Source organism: Bos taurus, chromosome 24 (assembly GCF_002263795.3).
Source record: "Bos taurus isolate L1 Dominette 01449 registration number 42190680 breed Hereford chromosome 24, ARS-UCD2.0, whole genome shotgun sequence".
NCBI classification, from domain to species: Eukaryota; Metazoa; Chordata; class Mammalia; order Artiodactyla; family Bovidae; genus Bos; species Bos taurus.
In genome coordinates this window covers 32572215-32595874 of record NC_037351.1, presented here as the reverse complement: position 1 = coordinate 32595874, position 23660 = coordinate 32572215, and the positions used below count along the sequence as shown (strand labels likewise).

At 42.5% G+C, this 23660-nt stretch overlaps 1 protein-coding gene across 3 annotated transcripts in view; it reads left to right on the top strand.

Annotated features, from left to right (window-relative positions):
* The window catches only part of TTC39C (tetratricopeptide repeat domain 39C), a 105460-nt gene that overhangs the window by 67631 nt on the left and 14169 nt on the right, over nt 1-23660 (top strand). For all 3 annotated transcript variants that reach the window (XM_003587769.6, XM_059881026.1, XM_010818798.4), the window contains one exon: nt 20459-20552. In XM_003587769.6, coding sequence (XP_003587817.2) covers nt 20459-20552 — 94 coding nt within the window. The remainder of the gene's footprint in view (nt 1-20458; nt 20553-23660) is intronic.

The window sequence follows — 23660 nt, the reverse complement described above, 5'->3', positions numbered from 1 at the left end:
ATTGTTTTAGCTATTTCAGGTTCCTTGAGTTGGGTATCAGTTCGTATGTTTCTGCGAAAAAGCACACTGTGATTTTGATAGGGATTGCACTAAATATGTAACACAGTCTTGGAAACAAAGAACAAAATTGGAAGATGTGTACTTCATAATCTCAGCTGTATTGATAGTACTTACTGTTAAAAATGTACATGCAAGAATATATGCAAATGACCAACAAGCACATGAAAAGATGCTCATCATCATCATTCATTATGAAGAAATGCAAATCAAAGCCAAGTGAGACGCTGTCTCACATCCACCAGAGTAGCTACAATAAAGACCACCCAATAAGAAGACAGGCATGTGGAGAAGTTGCACTCTTCATTCATTGCTGGTGGGAATGAAAAATAGTGTAGCCACTTTGGAAAGCAGTTTGGTGGTTTCTCAAAACATTCGAACATAGATTGATTATATGACCCAGAAGTTCCACTCAAGAGAGATGAAAACATATGTCCATATTATTCATAACTTAGCAAAAAAGTGCAAACAACTCAAATGTCTGTCAACTGATGAAGGATAAACAAATATGTATCCATACGATGGAATAACTTTCAGCAATTGAAAAAAAGACTGAAGTACTGACACTTGCTACAGCATGGATGAACCTTGAAGACACTTTTAGTGAAAAAAGGCAAGTCACAAAAGAACATACATTGTGTGATTTTATTTAGATGAAGTCCCCAGAGTATGCAGATAGCTTACTTGGGGATGGGTGGGGAGAATATAGAGTAACTGTTAATAGGTACAGTATTTCTTTTGGGGTTGATGAAAATACCCTAAACATATGTTGTTGTAATGATTGTGCTCAGTTCAGTTCAGTTGCTCAGTTGTGTCCGACTCTGCAACCCCATGTATCGCAGCACGCCAGGCCTCCCTGTCCATCACCAACTCCTGGAGTTTACACAGACTCGTGTCTGTCGAGTCGGTGATGCTATCAAGCCATCTTATCCTCTGTCATCCCCTTCTCCTCCTGCCCCCAAACCCTCCCAGCATCAGGGTCTTTTCCAATGAGTCAACTCTTCGCATGAGGTGGCCAAAGTATTGGAGTTTCAGCTTTAGCATCAGTCCCTCCAATGAACACCCAGGACTGATCGCCTTTAGGATGGACTGGTTGGATCTCTTTGTAGTCCAAAGGACTTTCAAGAGTCTTCCCCAACACCACAGTTCAAAAGCATCAATTCTTCAGTGCTCAGCTTTCTTCACAGTCCAACTGTCAAATCCATACATGACCACAGGAAAAACCATAGCCTTGACTAGATGGACCTTTGTTGGCAAAGTAATGTCTCTGCTTTTGAATATGCTATCTAGGTTGGTCATAACTTTCCTTCCAAGGACTAAGTGTCTTTTAATTTCATGGCTGCAATCAGCATCTGCTGTGATTTTGGAGCCCAGAAAAATAAAGTCTGACACTCTTTCCACTGTTTCCCCATCTATTTCCCATGAAGTGATGGGACCCGATGCCATGATCTTAGTTTTCTAAATGTTGAGCTTTAGGCCAACTTTTTCACTCTCCTCTTTCACTTTCATCAAGAGGCTTTTTAGTTCCCCTTCACTTTCTGCCATAAGGGTGGTGTTATCTGCATATCTGAGGTTATTGATATTTCTCCCAGCAGTCTTGATTCCAGCTTGTGCTTCTTCCAGCCCAGCGTTTCTCATGATGTACTCTGCATAGAAGTTAAATAAGCAGGGTGACAATATACAGCCTTGACATATTCCTTTTGCTATTTGGAACCAGTCTGTTGTTCCATGTCCAGTTCTAACTGTTGCTTCCTGACCTGCATATAGGTTTCTCAAGAGGCAGGTCAGGTGGTCTGGTATTCCCATCTGTTTCACAATTTTCCACAGTTTATTGTGATCCACACAGTCAAAGGCTTTAGTCAATAAAGCAGAAGTAGATGTTTTTCTGGAATGCTCTTGCTGTTTCAATGATCCAGCAGATGTTGGCAATTTGGTCTTTGGTTCCTCTGCCTTTTTTAAATCCAGCTTGAACATCTGGAAGTTCACGGTTCACATATTGCTGAAGCCTGGCTTGGAGAATTTTGAGCATTACTTTACTAGCATGTGAGATGAGTGCAATTGTGCAGTAGTTTGAGCATTCTTTGGCATTGCCTTTCTTTGGGATTGGAATGAAAACTGACCTTTTCCAGTCCTGTGGCCACTGCTGAGTTTTCCAAATGTGCTGGCATATTGAGTGCAGCACTTTCACAGCGTCATCTTTCAGGATTTGAAATAGCTCCACTGGGATTCCATTATCTCCACTAGCTTTGTTCATAGTGATGCTTTCTAAGGCCCACTTGACTTCACATTCCAGGATGTCTGGCTCTAGGTGAGTGAGCACACCATCGTGATTATCTGGGTTGTGAAGATCTTTTTTGTACAGTTGTGTGTATTCTTGCCACCTCTTCTTAATATCTTCTGCTTCTGTTAGGTCCATACCATTTCTGTCCTTTATCGAGCCCATCTTTGCATGAAGTGTTCTGTTGGTGTCTCTAATTTTCTTGAAGAGATCTCTAGTCTTTCCCATTCTGTTGTTTTCCTCTATTTCTTTGCATTGATCGCTGAGGAAGGTTTTCTTATCTCTCCTTGCTATTCTTCGGAACTCTGCATTCAGATGTTTATATCTTTCCTTTTCTCCTTTGCTTTTTGCTTCTCTTCTTTTCACAGCTATTTGTAAGTCCTCCCCAGACAGCCATTTTGCTTTTTTGCATTCCTTTTTCTTGGGGATGGTCTTGATCCCTGTCTCCTGTACAATGTCACGAACCTCATTCCATAGTTCATCAGGCACTCTGTCTATCAGATCTAGGCCCTTAAATCTATTTCTCACTTCCACTGTATAATCATAAGGGATTTGATTTAGGTCATACCTGAATGGTCTAGTGGTTTTCCCCACTTTCTTCAATTTAAGTCTGAATTTGGCAATAAGGAGTTCATGATCTGAGCCACAGTCAGCTTCTGGTCTTGTTTTTGCTGACTGTATAGAGCTTCTCCATCTTTGGCTGCAAAGAATATAATCAGTCTGATTTCGGTGTTGACCATCTGGTGACGTACACGTGTAGAGTCTTCTCTTGTGTTGTTGGACTCTGTGAATATACTAAAAACCACTGAATTGAATACTTCGTGAATTTTGTAATACTTGAATTATATCTCAATAAAAACGCTTCCAAAAAGTGTTACTGAGGGTATTTTCAGTAGGAGTATATATTCTTTTTTCCTTTGGATATAATCTGTTGATCTAGTCAAGTTTGACTTTTGAGTAAGAAATGTTTTTATTTAATCAAATTCTCATGTCTAATGTAATCATAAGTTATGTTTGTCATATATTTCCCCTTTTCTATTACTGTCATTTTGAGAACAGTCTTTACATTTTATTGTGAAAATTTGAACATTCAAACATACACGCTTTTGTTACAACAGATTTCATTTCTTCAGAAATAATGCTTGTCTTCTCAAAGTGGGACACATAGAATACTTTTTCTTCAGATTGTAAAATGATATTTTAAAAACTCATATTCCCATACCTCTTTGCATGTGCAGATGGCTATTAATTCTGAAACCTACTCGATTCAGGAATATTAACATTTAAAAATTATTATTAAAGCATGGTTGATTTGCAATGTGTTAGTTTCAGGTGTACAGCAATGTGAGTTGTTTATACAGATACCCACTTTTTTTTTAGATTCTTTTCCTATATAGGCTTTTACAGAGTACTGAGTAGAGTTCCCTGTGCTGTACAGTAGATTCTTAGTAGTTACCTGTCTTATATATAGTAGTGAATATGTCAGTCCCAATTTATACATCCCTGTCCCCTACCCTCTGGAAACTATAAGTTTGTTTTCTATGTCTGTGACTCTACTTTTGTAGTGTAAATAAGTTCTTTTGTACCCTTTTTAGGTTCCATGTATAAACAATATCATACATTTATCTTTTTGTGTCTGTCTTGCTTCACTCAGTTGGATAATCTCTAGGTCCATCCAAACATTGTTTTATTTAAGGTTGTTTATCTTCTTGTTATTGAACTAAATCCTTAAGATGGGTGGAATCTATTTTTATCTTTATTTTCTACCTATTATAGATGTTTTAAAATGAAAGTTAAGTGGCTTTGACAATTGTGGTTCATATAACAAATACATGACTACTGCCTCTAAAAATATATATTATTTAGTATTTTTATACTTTTGTTTCTGTACAGTTATCAGTTTGTCAGGTTCTGTGTATTATAAGGAAATTTTAGTATCTGTATTTCTTACTCATTTCTGATGGTGTCTCTTCATTTACTCATGTCACCCTGTGTCTCGTTACTTTATATTTTTACATACATCTGTGTATACTAAACAGGTTCAAGTGAAATAATATGTGTACATGGACATAGTTATTTTGGATTAAGGAGGAACTAGAATTCAGGCCTTCTGTCTCAACCCAATTCTCTTTTTAGCTTTTATTTGCTAATAAGTTATATATATGTGTTATATATTTTATATATATTCTAAATGTAATGTTATGTATATGTAATAATAGTATATGTATCTTACTAGCAAATAACATATATTTAAATAATATTATGGACTGCAAGGAGATCCAACCAGTCCATTCTAAGGGAGATCAGTTCTGGTGTTCATTGGAGGGACTGATGGTGAAGCTGAAACTCCAATACTTTGGCCACCTCATGCGAAGAGTTGACTCACTGGAAAAGACCCTGATGCTAGGAGGGACTGAGGGAAGGAGGAGAAGGGGACAACAGAGGATGAGATGGCTGGATGGTATCACTGACTCGATGGACATGAGTTTGAGTGAACTCCAGGAGTTGGTGATGGACAGGGAGGCCTGGCAAGCTGGGATTCATGGGATCGCAAAGAGTCAGACACAACTGAGCGACTGAACTGAACTGAAATATTATTATAAATATAAATATCCAAGAGGGCTTATTCTTATTGGGCTTTAGAAATAAACTTACTATTTTTAAAAAATGAGTTGCTTAATAGAATATTTTTTTTCTACATTTTGGAGAAGCAAGTCAGTTAAAGTAATTAAAACATCATTAAACATTTGAAAGTATTTTTCAGTTGTTAAGTAGTTTTGAAATTAATTCTTTAATAACTTCTTTTATTTCTTCAATAATCTGAAGATGTCCACTTACTGTTATACTCATCTTAGTTTTATATTTTACTTTTTCTTATTTCCACATATTTTTAGACATATGACTATATCCAAGCATGTAAATGTGATATTACTTTTTATTACTAGTGGTGTTTTTATAAATTTATGCTTTCCTAATTTTATGATTGGGCTTAAGACTTTCATATTGGTTTTTATAGAGAGATTTGATTTTTTTTTAATCAATTCATATTTTACTTCCACTTTATTTCTGGTTTTCCTTAATTTAGCTTCTTTTATAGTTCATTTTCTTAATATTTTATCATAACATATTTGTCTTATAAGAATAGTGAAATGTTAGTGTTCTTGTTTAGGGATTTGATTGTATCCCTTGAAATTCAGCCTGCATTTCGCTGGCTTAATGGGAGTGTTTGGGAAGCTGTGGTACTGTGATGTAATAAGATACACATTGTAGCTGAGTGCTCAGATCTGGAGGCTGACTGCCCATGCTGAGTCCTGGCTCCTCCACTCTGGCCCAGTGGTCTGGATTTGTTGTTGTTGTTCAGTCACTCAGTTGGTTCAAACTCTTTGCAACCCCATGAACTGCAGCACGCCAGGCTTCCCTGTCCTTCACTATCTCCGGGAGTTTGCTCAGATTCATGTCTGTTGAGTCAGTGATGCTGTCTAACCATCTCATTCTCTGTTGCCTCCTTCTCCTCCTGCCTTCTATCTTCCCCAGCATTAGGGTCCTTTCCAGTGAGTCAGCTCTTCACATCAGGTGGACAAAGTATTGGAGCTTCAGCTTTAGCAACAGTCCTTCCAATGAATATTCAGGATTGATTTCCTTTAGGATTGACTGGTTTGAACAAGACCTTTAATCTCTTTAAGCCTTCTCTCCTTGTTGAGGTGAGGTCTATGGTGGGACCCTGGGTGTAGTTTTGCTGTTGAGGTTTAGGGAGTGGTGATTTTGGAGGTGTGTGCTGCTTTGGAGCTCTGAGTGCAGGTCCTTGTTGGTGTTTATGACATGTTGACAGCACTGCTATGTCTGCCATGGGGGCTGCAGCAGTACAGGCCACTGCAGCAGAGCTCCGGCCCTGGGGGAGCTGGGGACCACATGGCAGGGAGGCATGTCAGCAGATACTGAGGTGGCCAGGCTTTGTTCAGTTCAGTTCAGTCACTCAATCATGTCTGACTCTGCAACCCCATGGACTGCAGCATGCCAGGCCTCCCTGTCCATCACCAACTCCCGGAGCTTGCTCAAACTCATGTCCATCGAGTCAGTGATGCCATCCAACCATCTCATCCTTTGTCATCCCCTTCTCCTCCTGCCTTCAGTCTTTCCTAGCATCAGGATCTTTTCCAATGAATCAGTTCTTTACATCAGGTGACCAAAGTATTAAGAGTTTCAGCTTCAGCATCAGTCCTTCCAATGAATATTCAGGACTGATTTCCTTTAGGATGGACTGGTTGGATCTCCTTGCAGTCCAAGGGACTCTCAAGAGTCTTCTCCAACACCATAGTTCAGAAACATCAATTCTTCGGCAGTCAGCTTTTCTTTATCGTCCAGTTCTCATATCCATACGTGACTACTGGAAAAAACATAGCTTTGACTAGATGGACCTTTGTCAGCAACATAATGTTTCTGCTTTTAATATGCTGTCTAGGTTGGTCATAGCTTTTCTTCCAGGGAGCAAGCGTCTTTTAATTTCATGGCTGCAGTCACCATCTGCAGTAATTTTGGAGCCCCCAAAATAAAGTCTCTCACTATTTCCTTTGTTTCCCCATCTATTTGCCATGAAGTGATGGGACCAGATGCCATGACCTTCAATTTTTGAATGTTGGATTTTAAGCCAGCTTTTTCACTCTCCTCTTTCACTTTCATCAGGAGGCTCTTCGATTTCTGCCATAATTTCTGAAGTTATTGATACTTCTCCCAGCAGTCTTGATTCCAGCTTGTGCTTCATCCAGCCCAGCGTTTCGCATGATGTACTCTGCATATAAGTTAAGTAAGCAGGGTGACGATATATAGCCTTGATATACTCCTATCCCAATTTGGAACCAGTCTGTTATTCCATGTCTGTTCCTAACTGTTGCTTCTTGACCTGCATACAGATTTCTCAGGAGGCAGATCAGGTGATCTGGTGTTCCTATCTCTTTAAGAATTTCCCACAGTTTGTTGTGATCCACACAGTCAAAGGCTTTGGCATAGTCAATAAAGCAGAAGTAAATGTTTTTCTGCAACTCTCTTGCTTTTTTTGATGATCCAGCGGATGTTGGCAATTTGATCTCTGGTTCCTCTGCCTTTTCTAAATCCAGCTTGAACATCTGGAAGTTCATGGTTCGCATACTGTTGAAGTCTGGCTTGGAGAATTTTGGGCATTATTTTGCTTGCGTGTGAGATGAGTGCAATTGTGCGGTAGTTTGAGCACTCTTTGGCATTGCCTTTCTTTGGGATTGGAATTAAAACTGACCTTTTCCAGTCCTGTGGCCACTGCTGAGTTTTCCAAATGTGCTGGCATATTGAGTGCAGCACTTTCACAGCATCATCTTTTAGGATTTGAAATAGCTCAACTGGAATTCCATCACCTCCACTAGCTTTGTTTGTAGTGATGCTTCCTAAGGCCCACTTGACTTTGCATTCCAGGATGTCTGGCTCTAAGTGAGTGATCACACCATCGTGGTTATCTGGGTCATGATCTTTTTTTGAATAATTGTTCTGTGTATTCTTGCCACCTCTTCTTAATATCTTCTGCTTCCATTAGGTCCATACCATTTCTGTCCTTTATTGTGCCCATCTTTGCATGAAGTGTTCTGTTGGTATCTCTAGTTTTCTTGAAGAAATCTCTAGTTCTGTTGTTTTCCTCTATTTCTTTGCATTGATCACTGAAGAAGGCCAGGCTTTGAGAAATACAGAAACAGGCCTGTAGGAAGGGCAAGCAGGATGTGGGTCACCCTTGGTGCAACCCTCATCTTCTAAGGAAGATGACCCAGGAGAGGGAATATTAGGATTGGCTCTTGAAGAGTCAGTAGGAGTTTCCAGATAGATATGGGAGCATGGGGTACGATCCTGCATTCAAGCCTAGACCCAAGAAGAGGCCCCACGATGAGAGGTCCAGGCTCAAGGGGGCTGGAGCATTTGGTGGAGAGATGCTGGTGGAGTTGGGGTGACCCCAGAAGCAACAGATGATCTGAATTCTTTCTTACTCCCACTCTCTGCTCTTACAGAGGAGTTTCTTATACATGTTATGTATATGAAGCATGTGTTTTCCTTTGCTCCCAGAGTTGCATTTATGATTATGTTTGTTTTCATTTCTGTTTACTCTGGGGTGGATTTTTCCTTCAATTTGAATTGAAAAGATGATCACTGTATTTTAATTGTTTTTCTGCCATTTTTAAAAGCAGGTTGTGTATCCACACAGGTGGCGTTCTGGGTCTTTGTTCTCTCTCTCCTAAGGCCAGTAAGTGTCCAGCAAACTCCCATTGCTGGGTTTCACAGAGCTAGTTTTAAGAAATAGTGTTCCCCACTTTGGAGAAGGCAGTGGCACCCCACTCCAGTACTCTTGCCTGGAAAATCCTATGGACGGAGGAGGCTGGTGGGCTGCAGTCCATGGGGTCATGAAGAGTCGGACACAACTGAACGACTTCACTTTCACTTTTCACTTTCATGCATTGGAGGAGCAAATGGCAACCCACTCCAGTGTTCTTGCCTGGAGAATCCCAGGGACGAGGGAGCCTGCTGGGCTGCCGACTCTGGCGTCGCACAGAGTCGGACACGACTGAAGAGACTTGGCAGCAGCAGTTCCCCACTTTAGCTACCCCTGTCCAGAGCTCTTCTTTGAAATTTTGTGTTTTCTTATAGTATTGCATTGAACTCTTCCGTTTTTCTTTATGATTCTGGACTCTCAGCGGGTGGGCACGCTGGTTTCTTCAATCTGTTTGTTTCTTTGTTTCTTGTGCTAGTCCTCATTTTTCTGTGGCTCTGGGAGTTTGTTGTCATTGTTCAGAGCTTCAGGTTTTGACATGTAGCATTGTAAAAAGATCTTCCCTGGCAATTCAAACAGTAAAGAGCCTGCCTGCCATGTGAAAGATCCCTTGGAGAAGGACATGGCAACCCACTCCAGTATTCTTGCCTGGAGAATTCTGTGGACAGAGGAGCCAGGAGGGCGGCAGTCCATGGGGTCGCAAAGAGTCGGACATGACCGAGCAAGTGACACACACACACACACAAACATACACATTGTAGAAAGAGCGCTGGACTAAAAGTCTGAAGGTCTGGTTTTGGCTCTTTCATGAAGAATGAAAACCGTGTCTACTTCCACGTGGTTGCTCACATGTCGAACAGTTTTGAAGAACAGTGAGACCTCGGTGAAGCCACTCAGTTTTGGTTGAAATAAATCAGTGTTTTCCTAAAGTATCTTCCTTGGAGCACTGATTTGATGGACTAGTTAATAACATCTTCCATGAAGAGGTTTCATATCATTTAAATTAGGATATCCTGGGGCTTCTCGGAGAGTTTAGTGTTGCATCATGGGGGAGATAGTCTGCATATCTGCTCTGTTCACCCAAGTTGCTTGACCAGGAGGATTCTTTTTCATACTGTAGCCTGTGAGACATAGAAACATTCAGTATAACACACTTGAGAAACACTGCTACGGTGCCGTGCTCAGTCATGTCTGACTGCAATTCTGTGGACTGTAGCCCGCCAGGCTCCTCTGTCCATGGGATTTCCCAGACAAGAATACTGGAGTGGTTTGCCATTTTCTCCTTCAGGGGATCTTCCCAACCCAGGGATTGAATTTGTGTCTCCTGTATTGCAGGAGGATTTTTTTTTTTTTTTTTTTTACCACTGAGCCACTAGAAAGTCCTTGAGAAACACTAGGCTACATCATTTTTAAGATTTCTTTCAGCTTTCGAGTTGCATGCTTCTGTGAATGTACTAAAAGCCACTGAATTGTACACTTTAAAAGGAAAGAATTTTCTCCAAACTGTTACATAAAAATTTTTTCATGGCTCTTGAATTTTCAGAACTGTGACTACCTGGCATTTCTGCTTTTTACAATTTATTTTTTATTCCTCTTTGGAAAAACCTATATACCAGCTTGTCCAATTGACATCCTTTACAGAGAAGGTCATTCAGTTCTAGGAAAAGTTTTCACTTTCCTAATTATGGCTTCTATTTGTTCCTCTCATTTAAATCTCTGTGGATATTAATCCCCTCCATCAGTTTCCCAGGTTTTTCTGTTTATCTTGAATTTCCTGTTTTATTTTGTGTAGGCTGTGACTCTTTGCAGACCTGTTTTTATGTATATCTATGGTCTTTGGTTTTTCTGGGTTAATTCTTTGCATCATCTTCTCCTTCACTCGTGTTGAAAATTCTTTGATAGCACCTTTAAAATAAATACATCTTTTTTAAATTTACTGCCATCTTTCATATAGATTCCTCCTCTGCAGTTTTCAAAGGCAGCATAGGGTAGCTGAGCTCAAAACAGACTCTTCCACTTCCTGGCTGGCTGAGCTTTCTGAGCGTGTGTCCTTGTCTGTAAAGAGAGGACAGTGCCTCCCCTGTCAGCCTTAAATAACGTAGCATGGATTCTGCAGAGGGCTAAGCACACGATGCTTGGTCAGGACTTTTCCTGTTTAGATAGAATTGTGTCTTGGTTGTAAATCCAATATAAAGCATTTGCCCTCACAAATTTTGTCAAAGTCATGGTCCTTACTGTTGAGGGACCAAGGAAATCCTGCAACTGGTACATTATTCAGCTCCTCTACCCTTAATGGTGGATTTGGTTTCCTAACTCACTTACCAAGGAGGGTGCTGTCCATTTACACGGAGGTGCTGAAAACACTACTACTGTATTCCATTTGTGTGTAATCAGAGATTTGTAGCCTGTAATGGAAAAGACCTTCTGGAGGGGATGCCAAGAGAACTAGAAAAAGCCTGTGTCCCAAAATAAAGTTACAGTTTGATTATTAAGACTGGAATGTGAATGCATGAAAAGGTGATTGTATAAGACAGTAACAAGGGCTAGATGAACGGGTGGTGGTTGTGGGTGGTGATGACTGAAGAGGGGCTGGAGGTGACTGGGAGGGGAGCCGGTCTGTAGAATGAGAGGCACGGAGGTGAGGACTGTTGGCTTTGGAGTCTTGCTTTCCTTTTCAACAGCTCTCCGTCTAACGTGCACGTGATAAAGAGTGCCACATATGTTAGCTTTAGTGTTGGCGATGCTTAGACCAGAATAAGCTTGTTTCAGCAATGATCTTTAAAGGCAGGGAGGAGACTCCCTCGTGGTCCAGTGATTATGACTTCACCTTCCAGTGCAGGGGGTGTGGGTTTGATCCCTGGTCTGGGAGCTAAGATCCCCCATGCCTCATGGCCAAAAAAACAACACATAGAACAGAAACAGTATTTGTGTTTCAATTCAATAAAGACTTTAAAATGGTCCATTTAAAAAGATGCTTAAAAAAATTTTTTTAATGTAGCATAAGAATGTATATTTTCAACTACCTTGTTAGATCCCTTGGAGAAGGAAATAGCTCCCCACTCTAGCATTTTTTGCCTGGGAAATCCCATGGACAGAGGAGCCTGGAGGGGTGCAGTCCACCGGGTCTCAAAGAGTCAGACATGACTAAGCCACTAACACACTTTGTTATGTCTAAAAAATGCATATTAGTTTGGAGACATGGTAAAATACAAAAGTACTTCAAAGAACAGATACAAATCTTGTATTCCAGAAATAGCTACTGTTTACCTTTCTCGAGGTTCCAGAGTATTGACTAGAATTATCAGTTATAGATGTGTGTCTTCTAAATAGTCAATCACAGTAGGCTCTGGGGGAGTTCTCATGTCAGAAATGTGTACAGGCCATGAAAGAGTAAGTGGGGGTTCACAGAACATCCCTGTGGTGTAGAAGTCTGGGCATCATCCACTAATCTGTAATCTGTGTAGTTGGCAGGGACGCATGGCATTCATCCAGTGCTTAGGGACTCACTACATTTGCTAAGAAATGTGCTACAACGTCACCATCTTTTCTTGCTGACTCTCTTTCATTTCTCATGTTGTTCACATCAGACAGTCCCTCCCTTATATATGGGATTTTATTAGGAATTTCAGAGGACTCTTCTTATAGCCTTTGCACTTGATCAACATTCTTAGTTTAAACACAGAACCCATCAACATTTCTGAGGAGGTTGATTTGTATGAAAACATCTCAGGAATTCCACCTGTGTCTAACAAACTCTACTGACCAATTACTTAAAACGTCTTGAGAGAACGTGCCTGTGTTTCAGACTCTTGTTTAGTAGAGCTGAGAATTCCAAAGCAGACACAGTGCCATCCACTGGGGCAGTGGCCTTCCCCAGTAGCCGAGTCCCCGGAGAGGCTGCCACCATCTGTGCACCATCCGTGCGCTCTCCGCCCTGGGGTCTAACGCACAGAGTTAGGTGACACCAGCCTCATTTGAAGGCCAGCGGACGGGCTCTGAGCTGAGACCACTCTTTCTGTGAGTTGGTGCTGTCATTTAATGTGAAACACACCTTTCAGGTGGGACAGGAGAAAACTGCTCGCTTGGGAAGCGGAGTCTTGGCGCTTCAGCCTCAGGGTTGTCTGGAACTTGCTTTCCCTTTGGCACTAGAGTTTGGGCCAGGCCCCTGAAACAACTTGGCCTTGTTTCCATTTTTGCTTTTTTTTTGCAACTTTAGAAATGGGACTTTTTGCTCAGTCGGTGAATCAAGAGAATCCTGTCAGCTTGCTATTGCTAGTGAAAATCTTTGAGTAAACAGGATGTGACACTGCACTTATCGTGCTGACTCTGAAAATCATTCATCCTTACCGTGTCTTCACAGTGTGCTCTGAGAGCTATACGTTCATTCTTTCGTTCATTTATTTGGCTTCGCTGGGGCTTAGTGGCAGGCCACGAGGTCTTTGATCTTTGTTGTGGCACGGGGATCTTTTTCAGTTGCAGCGTGTGGGGTCTAGTTCCCAGATCAGGGGTTGAACCCAGGCCCCCAGCATTGGGAGCACGGAGCCTTGGCCCTGGACCGCTAGGGAGGTCCACCATCTCTACTTTCTTAGTAGCTTAAAAATATATTAATGTGGAAATACCAACAGAATAACTTAATTGTTTTAAATTGGGTAGAAATGTTGCCCATGGTCTGTCTGTCCCTTTGTATTACATGTTTTATTTTCTTTTGTCCCCTTCAGGCAAGAGCACTCACTTGTGTATTTGTGGTAGACTCTTGACTCAAACAGCTCTTACTTATACCTGCTAGATAAAATAGGAATTTCTCTAGTTTTTTTTTTTTTTTTCAACCTCTAGGTGACCACAAGCAGAATTGTAAAAACAGTTTACACCATCTAAAGGAATGTAGAGGATGAAGCAAGTAAAATAGCTCGTATAATAATAAAAAAGTAACTGTTGGGAACAAAATCAGAAATTAATACAAAAATATTAGTTGTCTAAATCCATTTGTGTTTACCATTATCTCTATATAAAAGATTATAACTAAGATTAGGATGAAAAAGAAATGAACAAACTAGATACATAGCTAACTAAAAATATTTAAATGGTGATACAAAAGTAAAAGCTAAAGTGTAGACAAAATAAATCAGGTGTATGTGAGTGGAAAAAAAAAGACAGTAATGATAATTTCAGAATTGAAGGCAAAATATATTAAAGGGAACAAAGCTGGTTTCAAATGTTATGGTACTTGACAACTAAACTGTAACAAGCTTAAAGTTATTTCTTCCTAAGAAATAGCATTTTTTCTTAAATATAATAAGAATCTGGCAGAAATACAATTATGAGAAACTAACAAGTCTTTCATTCTTCAGTATATTTTATAATAAAATACTGACTTCTCTGCTCAGTTTTGTTATAATCCTAATACTGCTCTAAATGCAGGAGACCCAGTTTGATTTCTGAGTCAGGAAGATCCGCTGGAGAAGGGATAGGCTACCCACTCTAGTATTCTTGGGCTTCCCTTGTGACTCAGCTGGTAAAGAATCCACCTGCAATTCGAGAGACCTGGGTTCAACCCCTGGGTTGGGAAGATCCCCTGGTGAAGGGAGTGGCTGCCCACTCTAGTATTCTGGCCTGGAGAATTCCATGGACTGTTTAGTCCATGGGGTCACAGAGTCAGACACAACTGAGCGACTTTCACACTCTAATACTGCTCTAAAAAAATTAACTTTACTAATTAAAAACAAACCTGGAATGTTTTCCAGCGTTCTGAAATAATTTGTGAGAAGCTGAATTACTAATTACTGCATTGTTGTTGTTCAGTCACTAAGTCGTGTCCAACTATTTTTGACCACATGGACTGCAGCACACCAGACTTCCCTGTCCTTCACTTATCTCCTGGAGTTTGCTCAAACTCATGTCCATTGAGTCAGTTATGCCATCCAACCATCTCATCCTCTTTTGTCCCCTTCTCCTCCTGCCTTCAGTCTTTCCCAGCATCAGGGTCTTTTTCAGTGAGTTGACTCTTTGCATCAGGTGGCCAAAGTATTGGAGCTTCAGCACCAGTCCTTCCAATGAATATTCAGGGTTGATTTCCTTTAGGATTGACTAGTTTGATCTCCTTGCAGTCCCAGGGACTCAAGAGTCTTCTCCAGCACCACAGTTCGAAAGCATCATTTTTTCAGCACTCAGCCTTCTTTATGGTCCAGCTCTCACATCCATATGTGACTACTAGGAGAATGACTACATGGACCTTTGTCAGCAGTGTGATATCTCTGCTTTTTGATATGCTGTCTAGATTTGTCATAGCTTTTCTTCCAAGGAGTAAGTGTCTTTTAATTTTGTGGCTGCAGTCCATCTGCAGTGATTTTGTAGCCCAAGAAAATGAAATCCAACACTGTTTCCACTTTTTCCCTATTTGCCATGAAGTGATGGGACTAGATGCCATGATCTTCAATTTTTGAATGTTGAGTTTTAAGCCAACTTTTTCACTCTCCTCTTTCACTTTCATCAAGAGGCTCTTTAGTTCTTTGATTTCTGCCATAATGCTGGTGCCATCTGCATATCTGAGGTTATTGATGTTTCTCCCGGCAGTCTTGATTCCAGCTTGTGCTTCCTCCAGCCCAGCATTTTGCGTGATGTACTCTACATATAAGTTAAATAAGCAGGGTGACTATATACAGCCTTGATGTACTCCTTTCCCTATTTGGAACCAGTCTGTTGTTCCATGTTCAGTTCTAACTGTTGCTTCTTGACCTGCATACAGATTTCTCAGGAAGGCAGGTAAGATGGTCTGATATTCCCTTCTCTTGAAAAACTTTCCATAGTTTGTTGTGATTCACACAGTCAAAGGCTTTAGCATAGTCAATGAAGCAGAAATAGATATTTTTCTGAAATTCCTTTGCTTTTTCTATGATCCAACGGATGTTGTCAGTTTGATCTCTGGTTCCTCTTTTCTTAATCCAACTTGAATATCTGGAATTTCTCAGTTCATGTACTATTGTAGCCTAGTTTGAAGGATTTTGCGCATTACCTTGCTAGCATTTGAAATGAAAGCAATTGTGTGGTAGTTTGAACATTCTTTGGCATTTTCCTTCTTTGGGATTGGAATGAAAACCAATGTTTTCCTTTATATTAGAATAAAGCAAATATGTGTTTTGTGCTTGCTAATATTCAGTATTTTAACTGGTGTGTGTGTGTGTGCGCATGCGTGCACACTCGTTCAGTCCCTCAGTCGTGTCTGACTCTTTGGACCCCCTGGACTGTATCCCACCAGGCTTCTCTGTCCATGGGATTTTCCAGGCAAGGATGCTGGAGTGCATTGCCATTTCCTCCTCCAGGGGGTCTTCCAACCCAGGGGTCGAACTCCTGTCTCTGTGTCTCCTGCAATGCAGGTGTATCCTTTACCAGTGAGCCTCTGGGAAAGCCCTTTTTAACCAGTGGTCCCAGCCAGCTACAGTTGTCTATTGTAAATGAAGAGACAGCACTGTCATTATGTGCAAATGGTTTGAATCCAGAAGAAAAAAATTTAAGAATTTTAAAAATTCCAGAGTGTAACAAATATTATACTTGAAAAAAAAAAATCCAAAGATTTCCACATACCAGCAGTATTCACTTGGAGAATAAAATGGAGCAACAGACCCCTTTTTCAGTTCCAACAAAAGATATAAAATGCCTAAGAAGACACCTCAGGAAGTCCCGAGTAACTGGAAAAACACTTGGAATCTCTGTAATGACAGTACAGTGGCCGTCAGTCCTGCTGCTTTTAATTTGGCAATAAATATGCTCCATTTAATCTGGCAGAGATTCCTGCTTTTATTCTTCATGGCTTCCTCTGGAGGCAGATTAAAGCTTGCCAATGTTTTTTCCTTCCTTTTACCAGTAAGGAAACTGAGGCTTTTTTTGTCATTTTTGTGACAGTGTATCAGGGCACAATTCATGAGACAAAAGCCGGTGTGATACTAACTCTTGATGTCCTAGCTTTTTCATACTAATCTATTTTCTGTGTTTTCTTCAGGGTACATGCATTTCTTTAAAAATTAAGCTGGGAATTGAGTGTCAAATTGAGAATAATTCTCCTTTCTCTGCTGAACTGTGGGTATTTTAATTTGTAACCGTAAGGACTCCCATGGATCACTTTTGTTTTGAATTGTTTTGGTGAAAAGAAGGAAACATATTTCTACAATTTTAATGGCTGTTCATCGTAATTCCTTAATGAGTGATCAGACTAGAAGTGGAATTAATTTTGTAGCTATGCTTGCTCCTGGGATAATGCCGTTAAGCTCCATAAATGGCCTCAGTGCTTTCCAGTTCTGATCGGGTGCTTATAACACAAAGAGCCTGGGACTTTCTTCACAGGTTAATTTTTCTTTTATTGATTTACTTATTTAGCTAGCTAGCCGTGTCGGGTCTTAGTTGCCGCCTGTGGCATCTTAGATCCCTGACCAGGGATCAAACCTGGGCCCCCTGCATTGGGAGCTCGGAGTCTTAGCCACTGGACCACTGGGGAAATCCCCACAGTTGAATCTTTAAAGAGGTATACTGCTCTGGTTTTCCAGGACGTTTCTAACAAATTACCACAAACTTCATGGCTTAAAATGACCAAAATTTTCTCTCTCACAATTCTGGAGGCTCAAAGTCCAAAGTCAGTTTCTCTGGGTGCAAACCAAGGCGGTGGGCAGTGCACCTTTTGGAGGCTGTAGGGAATCTCCATTCCTTGCCCTTTGCCTCTGGTGGTCACGTAGATTCCTGGACTGCAGCCGTATCACTCCAATCTCTGCCTCTGTGGTCACAGTGCCACCACTTCTACTTCCATCAGGCTTCCCTGGTGGCTCAGATGGTAAAGAATCTACCTGCAGTGCAAGAGACCCAGGTTCAATCCCTGGGTCAGGAAGATCCCCTGGAGAAGGAAACAGCAACCCACCCCAGTATTCTTGCCTGGGAAATCCCGAGGACAGAGGAGGCTGGTGGTCTCCAGTCTGTGGGGCTGCAAGAGTTGGACAGGACTTAGCAACTAAACCACCACCTACTTGCGTCAGCTCTCTCTGTTTCCCTTTTGTAGGGATTCTGTTGATTGTATTTAGTGCCCTCTGGATAATCCAGGAACTGGCCCTCTTCTCCAGATCCTTTGTTTAATCACACCTGCATCTCTCTCCCTGAAGAATGCATGCTCTGGAGGCAGTTGGAGCAGAATTTACATACTAGTCAATTGCTAGCCCCCATGCTACTTAACCTCTTTGAACTTCGTTCCTTCATCTGAAAATGGAACTAATATACACCTATCTCAGACTCTTGGAAAGGGTTAAGAGAAATAATGTTGATTCAGCTATTACTTGGTTTCTTATTTTCTTGAGTTGACAGCTTAGTTTGGACTCATCTGTGTATCTCCGGAGCCCATTCCATCCCAGGCACAGTATTTGTCTGATAAATGTTGACTGAGTCGTTTTCTGCCCTCTGAAGGGCAGTGTGGCATTGCACTGCCATCTGCTGGACCCCAGCTGGGGTCAGATTGGTAGTGATGGCCCATCCCTGTGTAAGAGTTGAGAGCCATTAACTTGGGCAACTGGGGAGATCCATGCAAAGCAGAAACCCTAACACTGTGGTTTCTGTGTAAATGGGCTAAGTTGAGTGCATGTGTGATGCAAAGGAAGAACTTTTTTTATTTCTTTTTGGCTGTGCTGGGTCTTCATTGCTGTGTGGGCTTTCTCTATTGTGGCAAGTGGGGGGCTGCTCTCTAGTCGCACCGGCTTCTCCTTGCTGTGACTTCTCTTGTTGCAGAGTACAGGCTCAGTAGTTGTAGTGCATAGGTTCAGTTGCTCTGTTCAGTTGATCTGTGGGATCTTCCCAGACCAGGTATCAAACCTGTGTCTCCTGCATTGGCAGATGGATTCTTTACCGCTAGACCATCAGGAAGGTCCAGGAAGGAACGATTGATCCAGAAAGTTATAAATGGGCATAATGAGTGTCCAGATCCTTCCACACATACGTACTTTTCATAAGAGATTGATTTTTTACCTTTGGTATCTTGGCTTTGTGGGCTTCCCCAGTGGCTCAGCAGTAAAGAGTCTGTCTTCAATGCAGGAGATGCACATTCCATCCCTGGGTTGGGAAGATCCCCTGGAGGAGGAAATGGCAACCCACTCCAGGATTCTTGCCTGGAGAATCCTATGGACAGAGGACCATGGCTGGCTACAGTCCTTTGGGTCACAAAAGAGTCAGATACCACAGAGCAACTAAACACATGCATACATACACACACACACACATCTTGGTTTTGTGCTCACAATCAGTGTAAACGTCTCGAGGTTAGAGAAGGGAGCTTGTTTCATTCCTGTGAGGGTCCCCTCAACTCAGTGTCGAGCTCCTTGAGAATACATGTTAGTGAGGCAGTGATGGGTGTGTTCTGTGGCTACCTGCCGAGCACTTGTTGGGGTGACACGGATTGAGCACTCAGTATGAAGCTTGCTGCCAGCAGAGTGAAGTGTTACCACGGGGCACGAGCAGTTACTGGCCCAGCCGTGGCCTTGGTTCATGAGTCATTTGGCTCCTAGTGCTCCTGAGTCACAGACTGTCCTGCACATCTCCTTGCTGACTCATCTGTGCCCTGTGTAGGGTCCGGGGGCCTCCTGCAGTGATCAGGCATCATGTCACTGAGGAATATGGTGGGGGCTGGGCTCAGGGAACCAACAGCCCCTCTTCTTAGACCCTTCATGCCCCAGTCTGGCTGCTTGCAGGGAGAAGAGGCAGCTGGAGCGTTGGAAAGGGAGTTCCCTGGGAGCAGCAAAGGGAGATGCACAGGACGGAGCGCTGAGTGCAGGGTGGAAGAGCATCGCATTGCAGGCACCTGCGGGAGGGAGGAAGGAACACTTCTGAGCATGCATCAGGACTTCGGGACATTTAGGATTTATATCACTATATCCTTAGTGATAGATGATACTTAATGCCTGTCGTTGCCATATTTAGGGTTTATTCTACCTCCCTTTCATCCTGATGATGCCTTTAGGTGATCTTACCAGTTGCTTATGGCCTCAGATCAGCAGACTTTGAAAGAGATCTTTCATGGAAGAAAAAACTAAATGTATTTAACCAGCAAAGAGCAGGACAGACATTTGAGAGTCTCTCGGGCTCTAGACAGTACTGGATGAATGTAAAAGTAGGAAGTAAAATCTGGATCCTCAGTTTCTAAAGTGTCCAGAGAAGAGAGGTGATGACCAGAAGCAATCTGACAACAGCACTGAGTTGTGGGGTCGAGAGTGTGGGGGTCCCAGAAGGGAGAGCACCTGAGGCTGGACCCAGGGACTGGCTCCCGACAGTGCTGACTGCGAGTCTCTCTGGGTCCTGTGGGTATACACAGGAGGACGTACAGTCCCTCTCCTGTCGAAGTCACCCATCCCAAGGATCAGCTCAGCTCATCACTGGACTCCTCTAAGTTCTAGTGTACAGGTGCACAGAGAGCCCCAGTGGCAGGAGGGGCTGTGGGCCACGCCATCCCGGGGAGTCTTTCTGGCTGAGCAGAAGGAGAGGTGCTCTGACCTTGGTTCAGCTCACAACCATGGACGGGGCCATTTCCCCAGAAGTCTTCAGATCGCTCTCTTCTATAACTGCTTAATCTGTTTAAAGTAACTAGAAGGGAAAAGAAGCTTTTGAATTTGGAAAAACAACGCTTTTGTTGTTCAGTCGTTCAGTAGCGTTAGACTCTTTTCGACCCCATGGACTGCAGCACACCAGGCTTCCCTATCCTTCCCCATCTCCCGGAGCTTGCTCAGACTCATGAACTTTGAGTCGGTGATGCCATCCAACCATCTCATCCTCTGTCACAATGTTAATGATATATCTTAAGCCAGTGACCGTGTTTTCATTTCTTTCCTTAGTGTCAAATCAACAGTGCCTTGACTTCCTTCCATACTGCTCTGGAACTTGCGGTAGACCAGAGAGAAATCCAGCATGTTTGTCTCTATGAAATTGGTAAGTGTTGAATGTCAGTCCAGTTGCCTGTCATCAAATAGTGTATTAACACAGCAGTTTGTGTCCAGCTTCTTGTCCCGCAAGTGTTAATGCATTCCTGTGCACTCTTTCCCTGTTAATGCTGTTCAGTTTGTGTCTTTGTGAAATGCCGGCTGCCTTTTGTAATAACAGGACTTTGTTACCATGGTGGAAGTAGCGATACTTATCTCAGTGAATTCTTGTTACTTCTTTCCAATAATTTGTTCCTTTGATGATTTGACTCTAGGCTAATAGGCACAGTTGACTGAATTGAGTAAGAACCAATTTAAAAAAAAAAAAAAAGAACCAATTTTGACTCTTTTATTGGACTGGATATTAGAATTCAGAACTGTTATCTCTTCCCTCCCACCAATGTGTACCTGAGAAGAAAAGTCCAGCTTAGGAGAGATTGGGTGCACGGATTCCAAGCCCAGTTAGCTCGTCTACCAACTAACTGGGAGCCCTCGCCCTGCAGTCGCCCTTGGAGCAGCTGTGTGGTTTAGATGAAAGTACCCGGATGAGCCTGAGGCAGGGTACTTGGCACACGTGTTAGCCACCTCCTCCTGCTTCTCCCCTCTTGGAGATGCATTTATAGACAGACCTGGAGGCATTTGTTTGCCCAAGATTTAGCCCCCCTCTCCCCTCCCTCAAAGTTGTTGCTTTAATTTTTTTTTTTTGGCTGACTGCACTAAAATACGTTAGTGATTCCATAATCCTTGACTGTGACAGTGGCTTAATTATGCTGAGAAGCATAAACACAACTTTGGACTTGAAACAACAGGAACACATTTTAGTAAGGGATTCATGCTTTTTAGAATTTGAGCCAAGACTGCAAGGTCACACTGTATATAGCGCACCTACAAGGAATGAAGGAGGGAGCAGAGACGGGAGAAAGGATGAGGTGGTGGTGAGAACCAAAAGTGAAATTGAGACTCCAAAGGCTGTCATCAGAGACACAAAAGAAGAGATGGAGGAAGCCTGGGGAGGCAGTTGTCACCTGGCAGCGTGGACCTTACAGTGCCTGCTGCTTGCTTGCCTGCCACAGATATATTTGTCTTCCTGAATCTTTTCTTTTCTTTTTTTTAAAAGAAGAGTGCTGATTGAGAACCGCCCAATAAACAGTATTATGTTTTATACATCTGTTATAGCTTAGAAAGTGAAGATCAAATGTGATCCAGTGGGAAATATATTTTTCTGCAGTCTAACCTCTGCTGGGGGGCTTCCTTGGTGGCTCAGCGGTAAAGAACCCACCTGCCAATGCAGGAAATTTGAGTTTGATCCCAGGGTCAGGAAGGTCCCCTGGAGAAGGAGATGACAATCCTCTCCAATATTCTTGTCTGGGAAATCCCATGGACAGAAGAGCCTGGTGGACTACAGTCCATGGGGTCACAAAAGAGACATGACTTAGCAACTAAAACTAACAGCCACCAACTTGCTGGAGCTCTGGTGTGTAGCCGTAATGCGGAATGGAACATGAGACACGGTAACTGTGATGTTTTGAGGGAGACAAGGCATCTCTAATTTCACAACTGATGTAGTAGTATAGAACTTGAAGAACTAGCTTTGGTGACCTTTCATGGTTCTTGTTTAGGATACTCTTTTTTTCTTCTAGTTTTATGGAGATAGAGTTGACATGTAACATTAGTAAAGTGTCCAACATAAAGATTTGATACTGTATATATTGCAGACTGATCATGGTGGCCTTTTCTTGTGTGTGCACCACTTCTGGGTCTGTGGTGGGGCAGAAAGTTAGAGCTGCAGAAAGCTTAGAAATCATGGAACCCAGAGCTAAGGACATAGGAGGGTTGACCTGGGGTGCGGCTGGAGGGTGGGAACAGCACAATCGGAACTCAGCCTCCTTATTTTGGTTTGGTGCTACCTCCCACCTCTACTTTTGCACTGAATCCAAATCTTACCCTGAAGTCTATTTTAGGATGGAAATAATTTGCCCCAGGTTTTACTCTAAAATTAGGGTTAGGGTTAGGGTTAGATCATGGCATCTGGTCCCATCACTTCATGGAAAATAGATGGGGAAACAGTGGAAACAGCATCAGACTTTATTTTTCTGGGTTCCAAAATCACTGCAGATGAAATTAAAAGACTTTAGAAAAATCATGACTGCAGCCATGAAATTAAAAGACGCTTACTCCTTGGAAGGAAAGTTATGACCAACCTAGATAGCATATTGAAAAGCAGAGACATTACTTTGCCAACAAAGGTCCGTCTAGTCAAGGCTATGGTTTTTCCTGTGGTCATGTATGGATGTGAGAGTTGGACTGTGAAGAAGGCTGAGCACCGAAGAATTGATGCTTTTGAAGTGTGGTGTTGGAGAAGACTCTTGAGAGTCCCTTGGACTGCAAGGAGATCCAACCAGTCCATTCTGAAGGAGATCAGCCCTGGGATTTCTTTGGAAGGAATGATGCTAAAGCTGAAACTCCAGTGCTTTGGCCACCTCATGCGAAGAGTTGACTGATTGGAAAAGACTCTGATGCTGGGAGGGATTGGGGGCAAGAGGAGAAGGGGACGACAGAGGATGAGATGGCTGGATGTCATCACTGACTCGATGGACGCAAGTCTGAATGAACTCCGGGAGATGGTGATGGACAGGGAGGCCTGGCGTGCTGCGATTCATGGGGTTGCAAAGAGTCGGACATGACTGAGCGACTGATCTGATCTTTAAAATACATCAACTTCACATCATATCCCGTGGAGTTTGACACTGAATTTCCTGGAAGTGTGGCTTCCCCTCATCCCTGTAGGGTGTCAGGTGACGTGACTACTTCGTGGAGTGGATAACAGAATTTGTTAGGCAGCTCGCAGACAGGAGAGTGCGATGGCCTTTGATCCTCAGCCCTTCCCTCTTCTAAGCTGTGTGACCCTGAGCAAGCCACTAAGCCTCTTCATGCCTTAGGCTTTCTCCTTGGTCAGGTGCGGCACCATCAGCCACCTTTCCAAGACTGCACTGGGATTAGAGAGAATTACATCAGGTGCCTGGCACACCCAGGGCTGGCTCTATGATGGGGAGCTGCTGTTACTAACAGCAGAGGATAACACTCCTTATATCCTTGCTGCTGTTGCTTCTCCCCACCC